This window comes from Podarcis vaucheri (assembly GCF_965113315.1).
Source record: "Podarcis vaucheri genome assembly, chromosome: 4".
Classification (NCBI taxonomy): Eukaryota; Metazoa; Chordata; class Lepidosauria; order Squamata; family Lacertidae; genus Podarcis; species Podarcis vaucheri.
The window spans coordinates 25,758,017-25,778,380 of NC_138762.1; the positions used below are offsets into that span (position 1 = coordinate 25,758,017).

General features: G+C 40.5%; 1 protein-coding gene across 1 annotated transcript in view; it reads right to left on the reverse strand.

Annotated features, from left to right (window-relative positions):
- XPO4 (exportin 4) overlaps positions 1 to 20,364 on the reverse strand; it is a 61,727-nt gene that overhangs the window by 21,475 nt on the left and 19,888 nt on the right. The window contains exons 5-12 of the mRNA XM_082220644.1: positions 14,254 to 14,370; positions 13,535 to 13,688; positions 11,423 to 11,535; positions 8,906 to 9,063; positions 8,549 to 8,723; positions 4,102 to 4,278; positions 2,254 to 2,396; positions 1,999 to 2,141 (exon numbers count right to left, since the gene is read on the reverse strand). Coding sequence (XP_082076770.1) covers positions 1,999 to 2,141; positions 2,254 to 2,396; positions 4,102 to 4,278; positions 8,549 to 8,723; positions 8,906 to 9,063; positions 11,423 to 11,535; positions 13,535 to 13,688; positions 14,254 to 14,370 — 1,180 coding nt within the window. The remainder of the gene's footprint in view (positions 1 to 1,998; positions 2,142 to 2,253; positions 2,397 to 4,101; positions 4,279 to 8,548; positions 8,724 to 8,905; positions 9,064 to 11,422; positions 11,536 to 13,534; positions 13,689 to 14,253; positions 14,371 to 20,364) is intronic.

Here is a 20,364-nt window from a genome sequence, read left to right on the forward strand (position 1 = left end):
AAAAAAATACTTATCACTGTAAACTACCACAGCAAATGTAAACTAACTTTTTAAGTAAGTGCACAATGCAAATAACCTTCACAAATGCCAATTCGACCCTTTTTCATGTTCATTGTGCCTGCAACAAACCTGAAACATTTCAGAAGCTCTGCAAGATTGGTAGTCCGAAGAAACTGACTTTCATTTCAGAGGGAATACAAAAGGGCTAGGAGTATTTCATTAGGAAGATGCGATAAAACAACTGTAGCCCTATGGAGGAAGAACCTATATATTATGAGGAATATATAGCATGTGAATCATGCCATTCCACCTGCCCTTGAACCTGATGAATGATTGCAAGTCTACGCCTCCTGCAGCATTAAACTCCATTTGAATGTGATACCCAGCAGGTGGCTGCCTGGCAGATTTGAGGGGGTAGGCAAGTGCCTGATTGGCTGGTGTGGTCCAATCTCAAAACTTGGGAGGCCCTACAATTAACTCCTTGTTCAACACACCTTGCTTTGTCATCTGGTGAAAAGTTTTAGATTTTCAAGAAGGAAGGTTCGACAAATGGCACGTCAGCAAAATTTCGCTGTAAGAAGTTGGAAGGAGACATTCAGTTCTACAAATACCCTGATGAGAAGTCATTATCCATTTGTATGTTACGTACCAATACTCTTTCTCTAAAACAGGACTATTAATTCTTCAAGCATCAGCCTGAACTTAGTGGGGTGGGGTGAGGAGTGGGGAATGGCAATATACTGGAGGTAAATGTGACGTTCCGTTCATGCTTATTAAGGGGAAATTAGTTTGCACTGTGATGAAGCTCTCGTCTCTGGAAGCTCTTTCCTCTGCTGCCCCTAACTTGGTTAATGGGTGAGGGCCTGGGATTGACATTAAGGGGAACTGCTAGTGAAAAGTGGGCAAGGGGGCTTATTTGCTGAGGGAGAGCATGTAGAAGATGCTGCTGCTGCTACATAAATTCTGGCTCCTTCAGTAGCAGCACTTTTGTTTGCCACCTTTGCATTCCCTTCCTCTTTTCAAGCTGGCTGTGGCCTCTGGAGCCACTTGCTTTAAGTAAAGCAAGAAAGCTAAATCTGGGTGGAATGAATCTCCGCCTCGGTTGGTGATGGTGGAACATGGGAAGCAGCTACGCTACGGAGTCAGACAATTGGCCCATCAGTAATGTCTGCGCTGGCTGGCAGCAGCTCCCCAGGATATCAGGCAGGACTCTCACCCAGACCTACCTGCAAGTGCTAGGGATTAAGCCTGGGACTTTCTGCATACAAAACAGATGCAAACTGGCCTTGGCAGCGGCAGCTATCACCTCCACTAGGGTTTTTTTGCGAAGCTTTCTGTGCGTAAGTTTTATTGTCTCAGTGCTAGTGGGACTAAGTGGTGAGGCTTTCTGAACTCTGAAGGAACAGAGTCCTTTTAAGATTCTCTGAATATTTAGGGTCATCGGAAAAAGTGGGGGGAGAAACTTAAGGTTGGGGGGTTGATAGCCTGTTGAGCGGAGTTTCTACTGGAAAAGCTCAGGCCATTGTGGCTAGGCAGCACCAATGGGCAGGGAGAAGAAGAGAAACTGCCTCTCCACTTCCTGCCTCCTGGCTTACAACTGTAAGAGCAGCTTCATCCCAATGTAAACTGTTCTCCCTCAGCGACAGAGAATTAATGTGTTGTTTAATGGTACTATTCTTTACCCAAACCTCTTCTTCAACAGATGCACACCAGAGGCACTAAGAAACTTTTGCAAATGGAGTTACTTCATTTTTGATCATTCTTTATTATATTTTATTTTATTTTATGGCCGGGGGGCAGGCTATGATGAGCTTCTGTCACACTTACAGAAAGCCCAGCATGGCCTCTACCTGCTCCCTTGAGGGTGTATCATCATGTATGAACAGTGTACACGCAACTTCCATTGTTAAGCAAAAGTTACCAAAACGTCAGTCAAAGCAGCACCCACTTCCAACGGTGCAACATCAGTGGTTTTGTGTTCAAAGATTTTCTACTCACCTGTGACTAGGATGAGCCAATGAATGTCCTCGTATAGGTCATCAAGCGCTTTATTGTCAATAGAGGCTGACCCGGCTGAGCCAATTAACTGCTGATGCCTTTGCAACTGGCCATGAAGCCTCGTCACTCTGTCTTCTAATAAGCTGAGGGAAAGTATTGAGAAAACTTGATCGTAATTGCATTCACTCTGGGGGAAACCCCTGTAAGCACATTTACAAAGGACTCCCACAGCCCAGAAATGATTGAAGGCCATACCTTGTAAGAAGAGGTATACAGTGTTCGGCAGCAATTCTTCCTAACATGCCTACACTGGCCAGCTGGTCACAGAACTGCTCTCTGTCATCCTCCTGAAGCTCACTTATTTCTTCCTCTTCTCTGGAGGCAACACCATTGGCAGTCTGACATTGAAATGAGTTAAGCAGACGTTGAGAAGAAGAAAGAAGAAAAAGAGGAGGAGGAGTTTGGATTTGATATCCCGCTTTATCACTACCCGAAGGAGTCTCAAAGCGGCTAACATTCTCCTTTCCCTTCCTCCCCCACAACAAACACTCTGTGAGGTGAGTGGGGCTGAGAGACTTCAGAGAAGTGTGACTGGCCCAAGCTCACCCAGCAGCTGCATGTGGAGGAGCGGAGACGCGAACCCGGTTCCCCAGATTACGAATCTACCGCTCTTAGACACTACACCACACTGGCTCTCACAGAAAGATACAACTCCCTGGCTGCTTGTTTTCCCCACCTCACCCCCCCCCCCGGGTACCTCAAAAACAAAACACAGATTCATAACATAGATGGCTGGTTTCCTCACTTTCTCTTCCCACAGGTAGAGGAACTAGAAACACCACTTAAAATTGCTGAAGGCATCACAGTAAGGATGCAAGGCGTGACTTCTTTCTGAGGGCCTCTTTCAGCCCTCTTTCATTTATGCAAACCGTCAAATAATGCTCTTAAACTTCAAAGCCTCAGCTGTTTCCTGAAGAGTGCCTCTCTACTTGAGAATCCTAGCTGCTACTTTGATATTGAACAAGCCAGCCTCTGCCATGCCAGCTGTGGCTTTTAAATGGTTACTCATGGGATGAGTGCCTCATCATGCAGAAATCTAAGAATTAACCTCTATAAACAAATTACGCTAAAATTGCCAAATTATAAATTCAATGGCTTCATTTACTAAGTATTTCTTGTACTGGCACTTATAAGCTTCTAATAGTGCTACAGTGAGCATTACCATGTTTTGTACAACACATGTAGAAACACTGAGGCACTTCAATATACTTTAAAAGGCCAACAATAGGCATTCCCTAAAACAAAAGGAATACGGCTTCTGATAGGTACTCGCTCTCAAGCAATCTACATAAAAAACTGGAAACCAAGCAAAAATTATATCCATTTTGTTCTTTAAAACACCGCAGAAGCTTGCTCTTTCTTCCTGGCTTGATAACACACCCTACACCTTGAATTGTCAAAACGTAAAACCTTAATAATTCTGCAGTAGATTATATTTGAGGTATGAAAAAACAACAACTAGATTCTGACTCTTCAGAACTTTAAATGGCAGACTAAGAAAGCTGGAGGAGGCTTAAGTCATACCCACAAGGAAAGGACTGCCCTGTTGTTGTTTTTGTTGTTGCTATTTGGTTAGGCTTTTTCCTTCCGATAGGTTTAGACTTGTTTAAATTGGGAATTTTTAAAATCCATTTTTGTTGTAAGATGCCTTGGAAACAGTTACAGTGGTATATAAATTTAGGGCTCAGCTCAAACTGCAGCAGCCTTCCCCATCAGGTGCCCTCTTGATATTTTGAACTATAATCCTGTAGGCGCCAGCCAGCATCAAGAAAAGATCCCTTTTGTTTGTGGAGTTACAATTCTGGATCCAACCCATAGTCAATAGGTAAAATTACTTCTGCTATTTAGTGTGTGGTTTGTCATGGGAAGGAAACAACGGGAGCTAAACAGCAGGAAGAAAAAGCTCAGTCAAGTCCCTTTCCTTTCTCATAAATATGATTTCAGCCTCCTCTGTTAATTTTAATATTTATTTTATTGTAGGCAAAACAAAGCTTTTTAATTACTCTGCAATTCCAGACCTTCACTGCCAGCTCAAGAACTTACCAAATTCCTTGTACCATCAGGAGCAGCTAAGTGGCACTGGATGTAAGAATTAAAAACTTGAACAGCATGTTGGGTAAAGAAGCCTTTATGGAAATGTTTGTCATCTTGTACCAAAGTAAGCCAGGATTCCAAGAGCTTGTCATATGCCTCCATGTATACCATGTCGTCTTTGTCAAGCTAAGGAAACAGAAGAAAAAGACCTGTTACCCCACAAAAAGTTGCCTAAACTTTCTTCAAGTTACACTACTGTGCCTATTAAGAACACAAGGACAAAGTGTTTTCAATAACAGACACTCACAGATTATCAACGCATGTACCACTCATTCCAAAAACAGTTCATAGTTGGCACTTTCTGGAGAAAGTTACTTTTTAGTGGATCCAAGCATCTAAAACTGCAGACAGGCTGGATCCAAACAGCTGGTTGGAAAATCAACTAAGACACACCACCACCAGATGTAGCCACCTGGGCCACCTCAAATGCCATTACAGAGGGTCCCTCAAGTCTCAGAGTTGGTTTTTCAGGGATGTAGGGGGGTTGCAGCACAAATGAGGCTGCAAAAACCTGTTTCGGGAGCAGAACTCAACTTGCAGTTCTTTAAAATGTAACCCATTTCGACCGTAACAAAGTGAGTAGGTGTATTTTGATGAATATGACATCTTTTTGTTAATTCGTTTACTTTTTTAGAAAACAAAACAAAAAAAACCCCCACCAATATATTTTGTCCCTGAAAAACATCTTTAACATTCTGAGAATAAGGAATCATTGAACACAATGCCTCCAGTCAGTCAGTCTCCCACAGTAATAAGTGTTCTCTCTTGCGGGCTCTCTCTTTTTTGCAAGTTATGAGGTCTCAAAACTCAAGGAAGCGTTTTAGCTACCTAACAAAAACTAAAAAAAAACTCCAGCAGCAGCTCAGAGATAAGCTTACCCAAAAGTTGTCTTATAATAATAATAAGAAATTCTTCCTTCTGAATTTCTTTAAAGATGATTAGAAAATGCAATCAGCTTCTTCACTGCATGGACAATGGAATTAGAATAGACTCATAGCCCTTTTCACATATTGGTAAAACTGGATATAATCAACATGCAGTAACATTGTCCTTGTTCAGTTCTTATGCCAAGTACACTCACTGGGCCGGCCTCACATACATATCATGGAGTCCCTTGATTAAATCATTGTGGTACTACAATAAAACATGAAGACCGAAGCTGCCTGTTAAATTAAATAGCCCCTCCCCTAAATGTAACTGGAAGGCCTTGTTTCCTTTTCCCAATCTCAAAATTCTTTTTTACACCCAGCTACTCCTTCCCCTTCCTCACAACCACACATACGAGAAAAGCCTACTTATGTACCCCACCCCCAACCAAAGCACACAGCAATTTTCGAGAGATGGAACACTTTTCCTAACTGAATTATTTCAAATGTGCTTTGTGCTGTTCAATGTTATCAACTTCAGTTCATATGGCGCCACAACTTTTGGCTTGTTGCTGATCTTCTCTGCACATATCAGGAGGGACTTCAGGAGTGCCATGCACAGTGGTACCTCAGAAGTCAAACGGAATCCATTCCGGAAGTCCATTCAACTTCTAAAACGTTTGGAAACCAAGGCACGGCTTCCGATTGGCTGTAGGAAGCTCCTGCAGCCAATTGGAAGCTGTGGAAGCTGCGTCAGACATTCAGGTTCCAAAGAACTTTCACAAACCAGAACATTAGCTTCCGGGTTTGCGGTGTTTGGGATTTGGGATGACTGTACTGCACTTGGTTTTTGGAGCAAACACTCATGGGCTGCTTCTGCCTGCACCAAACTTCAGCATAGCATAACTGCTCCCCAAATCCTCCTCTAAGAACAAGAGAATGGGAGCTCTCATGTCAGACTGAGCTTTTACACTCCTGGTTCTGTGAAAGAACCTCCCTCCCTACTGTGTGCAGAGAACCTCGGGAGGGACACATGAGCATCTAGCCTGCCAAGTGGGACAGGGATACTTCTTAAGCAAACAGCTTGGAGGAGGCCTGTAAAAGATTACGAAGGAAACCTGACAGCACAACTCACACTTTTTTCCAACCCGAGATCTATCATGCCATTCTACTGGAATGTTGTAAATACAAAGCAAAAATTAGCTTTGTGAGCCAAAAATACATGTTCTGTTAAGTGAAACCAGAACACATGCAAAAACTAGGCTGTTCTAGTCATTCCACTATTTAAAATATCTTTATAAAGAATGAGGAAACCTGAGCCACTTGAGCCTAACGCCCTGACAGCCCATAGGCTGGTCTTCCTGAAAATTTGGCCAACCCATGAAAAGGCAAACATCAACAAACAGAGCAGTTCATGGGAAACTGTCCCTTGTAATTTGCTTCCAGTCAGTCAACTGCCTTTAGAAAAGTTCTGAAGGATATTGGGCTTGTTTGATAACCGTGTTGCGTCCCTCCCTGGTCATTTAATTAGAACACACGTTTAAAGACTCTTTGGGCACAAGGACATGCTGTACCAGTACGAACCTACAAGGTATTAAGAACTGTCAGTGCAGAATCCTCTGCAGGAAATCTAATACCCATCTGGTGTTTGAAATATAGCCATCTGTGCCAAAAGAAAAACCATAATCAAGAAAGCTAAATGCCACTATGACATTGCATCCAAAATTAAGCAAAAGCGAATAAATTATTCCACTAGTTGCATTCAGGATTTTGGTGACAAGATGGCTTCAGAGCCTTCGGGGAGGATGCATTATAAAAACTGGAAGAATGCAAGTGGTGGTGAACTGTTTGTGTAAGGCAGAAGATCCATTCAGCACAAATGAACTGTAAGCAGATTCAATGATTACTTCTTTCAATAATTACTTCTTTCAGTTCAATGGTTACTTCTTTCAAGCTAGGACAAAATGCACTAGACTGCAATCAGAAGTGGTAAGGCCTAACAACACTGGGCATTGCAAGAAAACTTTATTATAAGATGAAAAGAGATTTCATATGAAGCAGAATAAAGGCTATAAAGGGCGAGTTTGCACTGACTAAGACCCAGAACAGAGTCTTAAGCCAATTTATGAAAGGTTGGTCTGTCAGTCTTTGGTATTATTATTATTATTATTATTATTATTATTATTATTATTATTAGCCACCCTTCACCCTACAGGCCCAGAGCAGCTAACAATAATTAAAACACAATGTTGAAAACAGTTTAAAGCAAATTACAATCAAAGTGTGTCCTAAATATATACATCTCAAGTGTCAAAAGCCATGGTAAAGAGAGGTTTCTTCAGCATTCAGCAAAAGTTGCATAATCAAGATGCAAGATGCACTTTTGTGGGGAGGAAGTTCTACAAGTTAGGCGCTGCCAGGCAGCATGTCCTCTCCCGAGTGACCACCCCCTGGGTTTTTGACCATATCTCCTGTGCACAAGCTGTTTTTTTTTTTTCTTTCCCCTAATACAAACATTATTTTTGCCTGGCAATATGTCTTTACATAGCTATGAAGCACCACATTCTGCCCTGACAAATTCTACAGCCCCTGAAGTCAACTCTTCCATGAATGGCAGGGGCTATGCGTAATGTGTGCATCTTACTTGATTATAAACTAACTGGAATCAGCTGCGGAAGCGGTGTGTCTTTTCTAGGTTATGCCAAATGTGAAGCTTTGCAGTGAAAATAGTAAAATGGTGGGGCAGTTGCAAGAAGAACCCAGGAGGGAAGAATGAAGTCCTGTCGTATCAATTGGGTATCCTTCACAAGAATAGTTGTGATGGTTATTAATTTCCATGCTTCAGGCACAGTACTGGTGCTCAAGCTGTACTTTCCTGTAGGTGTGTCAAACTACACAGAAAAACATGCAGCGTATTCGAGGGAGACGTTTATCTGCTTAGGATTTATTGAGCTTCCTTTTCAACTACCAGTTCATAAAAGGCACAGCAGTGAACAAAGCTGTTCATGTAACAGAAGTGTCCAATTCAATCCTGCTGTTCCCAATAAAAGGCAATGATTTCATGGATGGGCATTAAAGGGATAATTTAACAAGAACTAGATTTGGTATGGTGTCATAGCAAGAAAAACACCCCAAAGCAGCCTCATTTGTTCACTCTGTGGTTCCTGTTTCCCCACGTTAAAAATATTTTCTTAATTAAAAAAAAAACCCAGTTATACTCTCAAGCAAAATTCAAAAGCTGCTACACTGAGGCAGGTACCTAACATACAATTTTAAAATGTGAATTCACTGCTGAAGTGCCAAGTTTTAAACTAGTACTAACTTCTCGCCTAATACTGTCTCAAAAAGTGCTCTCTAATTACCCCGTTTGCACACAAAAAGTACACTAACGCAACTCATTAGAACTATTACAAATATATTTAGCATTTGTGGGGTGGAGGATACATGGCAAGTTCAGCATTAACATGAACGAAAAACTTAAGATAAAAATTTTGAAGCAAGCCTTTAGGAATTCAAAGATCTGTACTCACCACTTCTTCCAAGGCAGCACTTCTCCCAAAAGAGCAAGTGAGGTGTGTGAGGCAGTTAACGAACGAAGAAAAAAGTTCATTTGGAATGGCTGTTAATATATTGCGAGGAAATACAGTGATCAAGTTGCTGATTATACTTGATATTCCCACTGCTTCAGAGTCCTCTATCTCAATTCTGTTAAGACAAAACATTTTTATTTTTTAAGAGAAAAGAGTAAATAACTCTACCGGCATAGTCAAATCAAGACCCACTGTCAAGAATCTTTTAAGTATTCCACGCCACTGTTCAAGCTGCAAAGAACTACAGGAAGCAAGTCCCTCCCTCCTCGAATTCTAGGAAGCAAACCTATTACATACCCATTGATAGTGTTGAGCAATCCCTCAATGAAGTGAGCTAAGTAATCGACTTGAGAACTTTCGTCTGGAAAAACTGGCCCATGGAGAGAGGCTAGCTGAGCTAGGCACTGCAGCGAGTCTTGTGCCATATCTGTGTCTTCTCTAATTTTTCGATGCACCTTTTTGGAAGCAAGAGGGTTAACACCACATGAGAGGCGGGAGTAGGAAATTAGACATTCTTCTACCATAGTCACATGGCTCGCAATCCTAAAGAGCACATTGCAAGTCCATGCACACTCAACACACGCTCAGAGCTTTCTCCACTGAATTTGAAATCAAGAGTCTTATTATTTCTAGGCACTTAAACCTTCCAAGCTGCCCTCTCAATATGCCAACTTCATAAGCCATATTTAATTAGTCTAAGGCAATGTTTCGCTGGGACCTACCTACATGTTGAACTGTCTATGCATGTTGAGACTTAAGAGAGAAACAGATGCCAGCCAGTCAGACATGCTGCTACTTCTAAAAACAGCAATAATGACAGCCATCTGTATTATGCTAACTATGCCTGGGCTACAGTGTCTTGCTAAAGTTAGTCGACAAGTTCAATCAAGATTATATAGATGCTTCTTTAGCAGAGGTAAACACAGAACCCGCAAGAAACCAAATATATTTCGCTTGCAGCAAAATCTTTTGATTCCGTTTTGATCCCCTCATTTCTGCGAGCAGGATCATGTCACTCTTCCTCAGGAGGTCTTCAGTGAGAAGAAATCATCTCAACAAAGTGAGCACCCATTTATTGACTGAATTTTTATCACAAAATAAGGATGTCAAGGGAACTTACTTTACATAAACTATTGGATGCAATTAGAGCTTCTAGAATCTGACATCAAGAAATAGTCATCCAATAAGAAATATAATACTAGTAATTGAAATCTATGGATATAAATTAAATGAATGCCCATCTCAAAGTACTAAAAAAAATAGAAGTGATGATAAATTAGAGTTCTCTTTGATTAAAGGAACACATTGAATTTTAAATATAATGAGATTCACTGTAGTGCTATGTTTTCTAGTTTAATCAAAGCTCCTGCTGAAACACAAGTATGGCAAATAAACACTGCAAATCAGGAATTAGCCAGCACAGCAGATTCTGCTTTTTAGATACTTAGTAAGCCATAAAAAAGCTGATAAATGTGTTAGTTACCATTTCATTTGTATGAATTTGACATCTAAAATAAATCTAAGTGTGCCTGGTAAAAAGAGTGATATAATTTGAAAATAAGTTATTTTACCAATAAAAGTGAGCCTTTGAGCCAGAGACCTCGTAACAGAGAATTACATTAGAAAGGGTTAACCTGTAAATGCAAAAACTATTTGCTTGTGGAGGTTCCCAGCTGACAGTAGCAACTGTCTGGGTTGTCTAGGCAGCTGTTCACATTGTGTGCAGCTGTTAAATAGTCTGCCAGCAAGTTTTTCACCTTTTTGAAAATGCTTGAGCAAGATAAAAAAGCTCACAAGTAACTATGTACACACAACAGCTAAAATTGTCAAGCAAATTAATACACTATACAAAATATTTACTAAATGTTATTTGACATCTAGACAAGAGTTTTAAATATTTCTTAGCTTTGAAACCAATACCCGCACATTCCTGCAATACACAATTTTATTCCTGGAGATAAACCTAAACTGGTTTCTTCCATGTATTTTTTTCAGGATGGTAATCTATATTCTTAAAGCATTGTCCTTTTTTCCATTAATTTGCAATGATTTGGAGCCTTTAGGTAACCAATGCTGCAATCCTACAGCTACCCATTTGGGAGGAAAAGCACCACTGAACATGTCTAGATGGCTGCAGATTTCCTGAACAGAGTGCTGAAGGCACCAAAGACTGCCTCACATGCAATGCCATGATCTCTTATATGGTAGTAAGATCTATGTAGAAGACATACATGTGCACTGTTCACATGCAGCAAACATGCAAGACAAGATTGACGCATGTGTCCCTGGTCGCTTATGACAGCGACGCACATCTTTCCTGCACGGAAACATCATCAAAGTAGGAAGTTGCCTACATGGGAAAACAGCCATTAAGCTGCATTAAGTTCTGCTATACCAAATGAGAATAGGGCCTTTCGAGACAGCAAGCAAGGATCTGTCTGCTTTTTATAATCGACCGGGAATTTTTAATTAAGTGTCATTATTAGGGAATTGACTAACTTCACACTGCAACACCACTTCTTAGTCCTAAATGACACCCAGATTAAACATTATTAAAATTCACTGGAAACTTAAATGCAGTGCCTTCATTTCTGTTCACCAAACAAGATCTTAAAGCAACAACATCAGCGTGCATCTAGGCGCACATAGGCAGATTTCTGTTAACCTCTAACAAACAAACCAACAAAAACAGTGTGACCTTTATATAGCTGTTTGGCAAGTAAGAGAATTTCATTATGCAACCCTCACCTGGATTCAGAGAAGGGAGCCCCAGCTTCTTTCCTACTAAGCTAGCAACAGCAAAATGGGACTTACCGTAAAGAAAAGCTCCATAACTCTGCTGTCCAGGAGGGTCTCACGCCAGGACTCTGTTGGCTTTAGCATCACATTTTGTGAGGATTCAAACATAGCTATATAATGTCTGCCTAGTTATCGGGTGTCAAGGTCAACAACAACATTCCGACTTGGCTTTAAAGAAAGAGGAAAGAAAAAAAAGAATCCCAGATACAACAGGTCCCATTCAGAAAGAATGCAATGGAAACAAGCTTTAAGCCCCTCCACATACACAGCATAATTCATGCATGAGGGCAAGGAATAAAAGGTATTAAGGACTGGGAAAAAAGAATGCCCTAGGAATGCCAGATAACAGTTTGATCACAATGACGAGACATTCCATAGTGGCACAATCACTTTAATAACCATCCCGTTGTGACAGGAGAAAGGGAAACAAAAATGATACCACACTTGGCAGGTATGCAAACTTGAGCAAAATATTTTTCTTAAACCATTCTGAAATGTTATTGGCTGGCTTTATCACAAATCTATAACGAGCCCTTTGAAATCTGTTGATCCTGATCTTTATAACAGTCTAACAGGCTTCACAGAATTAAACGCAGTTCATCTTCAAGCTATGCAGAAGAACAAATGAAAATCCTAATATATACAGGACTGGGGCAGAGCCATCCTGCCGGGGTGGGATGGAGAGAATCCAAGGTAGAAAGAAAGAAAGAAAGAAAGAAAGAAAGAAAGAAAGAAAGAAAGAGGAAGGGAGGAAGGACTACCACTAATTTCAGTGGGTCTTATTTCCAAGTAAATGAGCTAAGGATTTCTGAATCAACGGACATCCAATGAGTTCTATGGGGCTAGAGCATCAAAATGGGAGACAGTCCTCTAAAATAAACACGGCTGAACAACCCTATCACAGAGAACTATTACAAAATATTATGAGATTTATTTCGGCAATAAAAATATACATGTAATAAAGATGTGAACATTTGCACTCAACGTTAAACCAAAGTTATAACCAACTATGAATGTTTAAGATATCTGGCAGTTCTCCAATTTATTGTGTGGTTCAATTTATCGTATTTTGCCAAGCACAGAAAAATATTCCATTCATTTTAAAGTTCCACACATAAAGCAGGAAGAAGCCATTGGTCTGAAGGGCTAAACCACTTAACACATATTTCTTCCTAAAGGCGCATTGCACAGCTTTTGGAGGGCCCCCCAAAAATGATGCATAGTTGGTTAATTTCAAAACTGGAGTGGTAAATTACATTGCACATCATTCACCACCCTGGTAGGCTTTTTTTGGGGGGTGCTGAAAATTGAAAAACGACAACAAAGGAACCATTTCAGTGCTGTCAGAATGCAATGCCTTTGACAATCATTTGATTTAAATAAAAACAATTTGCAATAAGGGTAGGCCTTAATGTAATTCAAGAGGGTGCACACTAGCTTTTAAAGATAAAGATTTGAAAGATTCTCACAACATATTAAGTATGTATTATTATTACAAAGTGTAAATGCAGCAGTTGCTATGATCAGAACAGCAGGGCTTGTCTTCTGTAAGGGCCCTTTGGCCTCCAGCACCTCCCCCCCCCTTTTTAACCTCTTATTTTTAACTTTGCTTGGGGCGGGGGTGGGGTGTGCTGCAAAGTGCAATGTCAGTAGGACCCCAGCCTCCTGCCATCTTAATTTGCCCAGAGGCAGATTTCTGTCATAGGCCTGTGCCCCAAAGTCTTTTAAGAACCTAGCAACTCCCATGTAAATAAATAAAAACACCCAGATAAATACAAAAATATAAATAGCAGCTTCAGCATAAGTATATGTCTAACTGTATAACCACATATATTAATAAACCCCCGGGTTCGGTATCCTCTTGACCCGGGAGTCTAATTCCAGCTCCTATCTAGCTCCAGTTTTGTTGTGCTGCTAATTGTTGTCTTTCTGCAGATGCTTAGTCAAATATTTTGATGCATTTGCAACAGCGAACTATGAGTGATTAGCAAAGAATGCAGCGACATAGCAAACGTAGCAGCTCGTTGGGAATAAAATTAGAATTCTGAAGCTTACATTTCCTCAAGACTGTTTGTCAAGATCAGGTGATTATTTCCCACATGTAATAAACGATCTTCAAAAGGATATAATTTGGAGGGAGAAAATTCCAGCTTAAGACCTGGTTGGCTAGTGCAAGGTAACGCTGAAAGACTGAAGACATCTGAGCATTAAGGTTTTCACGCCGGCTGAATTCCTGTAGTACCTCTACTGTGAGCATGAATATCTGTCGGAGGTCGTCTTCCTGTGCAGGATAAGCAAAAACGTTTACATTTCTTTGGTTAAAATAATAAACTATCAGGATTTTTTAAAAAATAAAAAAGACATGCTCCTTAGTGTGTGCTCTATGCAATCTGAAGATTGCCTTGCACCAAGTCAGATCACTGGTCTATCTAGGGCAGGGGTGCTAACTGGATTCTAGATCGGCTGGCAGTGAGAAGACCTTTAACCAGCCTTACCTGGAAATGCTAAGCAGTGGCGTGCAATCAGTGGAGTAGGGGGGAGAGGCTAGATCCATCTCTCCCACCACCTTCCCAAAGCCCACCACTGATGCCAAGAATTGAAGTGCATGCAAAGCACTCAGCTATGGTCCAAGTTAACAGACAGCTCTTTTCAGATGACAGGTGATCTAATGCAATGCGTGTGTGTGAAGAGGCTCATGGAGATAAGTCTTGTCTATTACCTACAAGCTCATCTACTGTGCTTATAGATACTCTGTTTACTTTTGTGTACATATCTGTAAGTGAAATAGGGATTTCCTTTCTTCTATATTTCTAAGAAGAAATGTAAACCATGTGTCCTTTGTTTACCTGAAATATCCGCTTGCAGTTGCCGTGGAACTCCATGCTTAGCCCAATGTTGCTGGTTTTGCTTGAACTTGAGAACTCGCTCAACAGCGCTGTTAAAATGGAGCAGGCCAGTGTTTGCTGCAAGGATACAGGGGAAGAATTCTTATTATTATTACTACTAAATTAAGTGTATGATGAAGTAAACCTCAACAATATCTTAACACAATACATCTGTTATATTACTTATTTTAAGAAAACCAATGTTAGAAACTCAGATATATAAGCTAGGGGCCAAATGGTTCCTTAAACCAAGGTTACAGTCGCCAAAATGGAATGTCTAGTTGCCAATTTGGGGCAACGGCTCTAAAGTCTTATTTTTTCAAATGATGGACTGATTGTGATTGATTCTCAGTTCAGATGACAACCTTGAGCTAGATTAAGAGCTTTGAGAACTTAAAGAAGAAAAGATATATTCCATACATTGTGATATATCTGTCATATCACAGTATTTAGGTATCACCCAGCCCTACTGAAAACATTGGAAAGTCAGACAATAAATACATAGTTATACGGTCCAAGTCACTTACAGGGGCTACCAGTGAAAAAAATCTCAGTATTTTTTAAAAAATTAATTTATTAATCATCTTTCACTTGTGTCTCAAGTTGAACATACCAAACCTACCTACCCACCATAAAACAGCTAAAATAGTTTTAAACGGTCTAAATAGTTTTAAAGGTCTAAAAACAAAAACAAAAAAAAAAATGAACACCGAAGGCAGCTGGAAAAGCTTGTTGAAACAAAAATGTATTCATTTAGTTCTGGAAAGAACAGGTAGTGAGTGCCATTCCACAGAACTGCGGCAGCTACACAGAAAATCCTGCTACAAGTTACTTGCAGAATACAGTGACCTGGTGGGTATATAAGGGATAAGGTGATCTCTCAAGTAACCTGGTCCTGAGTTATAAAAGGCCTTATATGTTATTACCTTGAACTTGCCCTGGTAGCAGATTGGCAGCCAGTGCAAATCCTCCAAACAAGGTGTTATATTCTGGCAGTAGTTTCATAGAATCATAGAGCTGCAAGGGACCCCGAGCTAAGGCCTCCAGACCAACTTCAACGGTAGACCCACACAGAGGACTTTGCAGTAATACAACCTTTAGTTGAATCCAGCCTTAAGGGTTTACTCTGCGCACAATTTAGGAACATGATGTAGGAAGAGCCTGCTGGGTCAGGCTCATGGCCCGTCTAGACCAGCATCCTGTTCTCACCCAGGGGCCATCCAGATGTCTGTCAGAAACCTGGAAGCAGGACATGAGCACAGCAGGATTCTCGCCTCTAGCGACTGGTATTCAGAAGCACATGGCCTCTGACCATGGAGGCAGAACATAGTTGTATACCGCCCTCTTTTTGAAAAATTTGGGGGGGGGGGATGCACAAAAGGGAAAAAAGAAAACCTAACGGCTGAGATTCCTAAATCAATAAATAAAATTCAGAATCTGGCTTTATAGAACACTTCGGCTACCTTTATACTCGAAAGAGCTACTTATTGTCGTGGATCAGTCATAATTGTGCCAGGTTACAACACCTGGGGCTTTAAAGGGGTTTGGGGGGGGGTTAAAGTTGGACACATATAAATTTCACATGAGAATGTGGATAGAGAGAAGTTTCTCTCTCTCAAAAGACTAGAACTTCAATGAAGCAGAATGGTGGAAAATTCAGGAAAGACAAGACCTTTTCACACAGCATACGATGGAACAATCGCAATGCGTAGTGGTGGCTACCCATATGGACACCTTTAAAAGGGAATTAGACCAACTCATAGATAAGGTTATCACTAGACATGATGGCTGTGTACTCCAAGACCAGGGACAGCAACAGGAGAGAGGGCTTCTTCACTCATGCCCTGCTTGTGGGCCTCATCCAGGAATCTGGTTAGCCACAGTGAAAAAAACATATGCTTGACTGGATGAGGCTTTGGTATCACCGAGCAGGGCTCTTCTTATGTTCTTATTGCAAGGTTCCAAAGCCCCTATAAAAGCTAGAAGCTTTAAATATTGCATGCTCATATTAGTAGTATTTGTATTTTCCAGACAAAGGTCTGTTGCTGTTTTATCTTGGTAGCTAAACAGGTCTTGACCTGGCCAGTACCTGGATAGGAAAACCCTACCTGTGTCAATGAATTCCTCTAAAATCTGTAGTAGTGAACTTTGTTTAGTTCATCACCAAAATTTCCAGATGCACTGAAGTTCATAGATCTTCCAGACTCCATTAAAGGTGTATACTCTTGTTCCAAATGGGTCAAGCTTTACGTTTAAGGTGAACTTTCAAATACCAAATGGTACCTTTGGCGATAAGTGTCACAATACCTATTTCTGCAAGGGAGAGCGATTTATAGGTCCTATATCATACATTCAATGTCCCATATTCCATTGTTTTGCTCTTCACAATGGTTGGATGCACAATAGATGTCTACAACTATTGGCTTTATTCCTAGACTATTTGGAGCCAAGGTGCCAAGGATGGACAGAGGAACAGGAATTGTTAAAGGGTCATGCATGCCGGCAAGTGTCCAGGGGTTAAACGGAAATATGCACACTACCTCTGAACACCCGAAAGATTAAAGTCGTGATGATACTATTTATGCGAGGTCACGCAACAGCTGACAGTAGTGCCATCCACCCACCAACTGCGACATCTTTGTTCAGAAATGCCTCTGATGTCAGTACCTTGACCCCACAGAGAGCTAGTTATCTCAGCTAGTATACACAAAATTAACATTCTTCTTAGCTATATAAATCCCAGACAATCCAAGAAAAAAAGAAAGAAAAAGAAAAAGAGACTTTTAGATTAAATATGCATTTAAGTGGAATTCAGTGGAAAATTACAATACTGAGTTTGGACTCCACAGCCAAAACAAACAAGCAAAAAGCTTTATTTTATTTTCTAGAAATACTTATTATTGCCTACTGCTGCAGTGCATGCAGGTTATGGCTTTGGCCCATTCATGCATTGTCCTGAATTCTGGTGTGCTTGCTTCCTGATAGTCTACTACAAAAGCAAATTTCAACAAATTTAAGTGCTGGGCAGCAGGTCTCTATCCTTTCCTTATATTCTCATATACTTCAAACAATACCTGATGATTTCAGTCCTTTAATTTTTGTTAAGTCTCCATAGTAGTATTTTATATCACTATAACAGACTGGCGCAGAGGTAATATTCCTGATCTACTAACCACTAACTGTCATCTCACATGTTCTTTCCTCTCCCTTCCCAATTTCTCTCTTCCTTCGGTGATTTGCTTTAACCGTGCTGTGCAGCTTGGTCAGCATTGGCCCAAACAATGGTTAAAACTGGCTAGAATTGCCTGCTAACCAAAGTTTGCAAATCCACCTCGAACCCTGGTTAAGAAGAAAGATCTAATGTGTGTAACTGGAGACAGTACATTAGCTTCATACCAGTAACCATTGTACCTCATGAAACTAGTTTGTCTCACCCACCAGAAATTTCATTAGTTCCACCACATGAACAAACTACATACCCAAACAATAACCCCATCTGACAAAATAAAATAGTTCTCTTGTTTGCAGAGTGAATTGTCTCTTAGAATAGCCTGGCACTTACCCCAGTTGGGCTTTACTACCAGGAATATACTTTATAAAAGTTTGCCATGCTTAAAAGAGACTTTCAGCTGCTCTAACAGAAGATCAATGAGAATGTGCTAAGAGAGATTAACTGGGCAATCAGACACCCAGTGGAAGAAAAGTGGTCCCAGACAATTATGATTGTTGTTTAAATTTAGGATCTAATGAACTCAACAATGCTACTTTGCAAAAAATATATAAATATACATATATACTGTTTTATTATAAGAGAAATAGTATGAATTATTTCTGCATGCTGCCGTGCTCTTACCAAAAGTGTGACTCGTGCCTTCAAAAAAGAATGTCACTTAAACTGAATGATAAAGCCAGAATGAATGTTTGAAGGGATTTCACACTTGTGTCTGGGACTGTCAATGGCATACGCGCACCGTTTTATTTGAGAGTGGTTAGGTTACAGAGGATGAAAGGGATAAGAGTTCAAAGACTGTTTAGGAAAATAGAGGGGAGAGTGCACACCTGTCCAAAACACAGAATCTGATCGGAGAATTAATTTCGGCAGCTAAAATTGTTGTGTCTCCATCAGACATGTGCATCCTAGTCCGCAGCAGGCGAAGAAGGATCGCTTTGCTTTGACCAGTTGCCTTTGCTAGTGCTTCTCAAAACAGAAAACAGTGAAATCCCTTTGGAAAACGCCTGTGTGTATGTGTGTTTTCCTCTTTATATCTAAAGCAAAGGGAGTGCTGCACTTAGGGCCAAGGGCCTTCACAGTTGTGTTAACGCAGCATCTGAAGCTAATCCTGCTGTCTTAAATCATTTTCAGACATCGCCAAGATGATTTATAGGGTGGCTGTTCTTCTGAAATGCTTCTGTGAAATCCATATTGTCATTGTTAGCTGATGTCTAAGAATGCAGGAAGTATTTGATAACACCACTCAAGAATTACTTGCAACTAATACAGCGAGAGGAAGCAGGCGCAGTGAAACAAGGAAGCTCTGGAAGTAAAACGGGCATTCTGGAAGCAAACCGTTTTCTAGAAGAGCAACTTCAACAAGTACTGTAGCTTTTGTTTTAAGTCCTTGTCCTTATGCAACCTTCCTCAGATGAAAAAGTGGTAAATACAGCTTTCTCTTTTTCAGTCAATCCTGAATCATTTGTACTGTTTAGATGTTCTGGGGTTAAATCCAGCTGCTATTCAAGTCAATGTGAGCCCTCACACACACTCTCTGCGCTAGCTGGGTGTTGCATGGGTGCTTTTCAGAAAAGAAGGATCTCCCCAAGAAATCCTGCACACTGAGTAAATGTGACTTGAATTGCATTTCATTACAGCTGAATTATGCGTTCAGGGATAATTTTTTAAAAAACATTAGTTCAGAGTTTGAGTTAGCGTGTCAACAAGTAGTTAACATTAGACCAAACAAAGAATCAACACACAAATTCAGGTTCATAAACTAGGGTGTCTGTATGTAGCTGCATGAAAACAAGAGGTAACTGGCGAACCAGAGACATTTCTCCCCTTTCAGCTACGGGCATCATGTCTAGACAACCATCTCTTAGCTTAGGGTGCTCAGATATCATTGCCCAAATAATTCCAGTCTGTATCCCTACTGAATTTAGAATTATTCTTACATATGAAATTGTTTTTACTGCTGATGTGTTTTATTTTAAGGCTATCACTTTTTATTTCTTTCCGCTATGTTACACTAGTCATGAATGGAAATAAATAAATATAAATAAATTAAACAGACAGTTAAGCAAGAAAGCAAAGAAAAAACCCCACTATAAACATTTGTGGCTTTATAAAGGTTAGTGTAACATAACAACAAAGCGTTCACCTTCATTTTCTTTTTCTAGTATTTATTGCTAGATTGATATCTCACTTCTCCTTCAAGGAGGAGTTTTTTCTCACAACAACCCTGTGGGGGAGGCCATGCTAAGAGGTGCTGACTGGCCCAGGGGCCATCCACTGAGCTTCGTGGGGATTTGAATCTCGTCTCCTAGGCCCTAGTCCAGCCCTCTAGTTGCTACAGCACACTGGCCTATCAATCAGCACCCCAACTTTCCTCGCTTAAAGACCTCATTACACAAAACTGGTCCATTGACAGAATTCTCCATTTATCTTGTCTTGATGTGTTTTCATTTTTCTTCAAAACACTATTAGTAACAGGAGCACAGATGCCTGAAGAGGGCTAAATTTGGCAACACTTCTTGAAATTGCATTGGGTTATCTATTTTTAAACAGTTTACACACATTCACATTCATATAGGTTTCTTACTGAACCATGCCTTGTTTATTTATCTCTCTACTAAATTACCTGCTTTAACACATGAGGTTTCGTTGTGCCATCTGTCTGTGGGCTATGCAATTTTGCTTCCCCTTCCTTTTCCCTTGCCAAGTTGTGGGCGGAAAGCACCAACATTACTAATCTGGGCCCTAGAGAAGAAGGGTAAGCATGAAGAAGCCCCTTGGGCTTTCGTTTGCTGTTGCACTCTTTCCAGCTCCCATTTATAAAACACAGGTTATTTTATTTT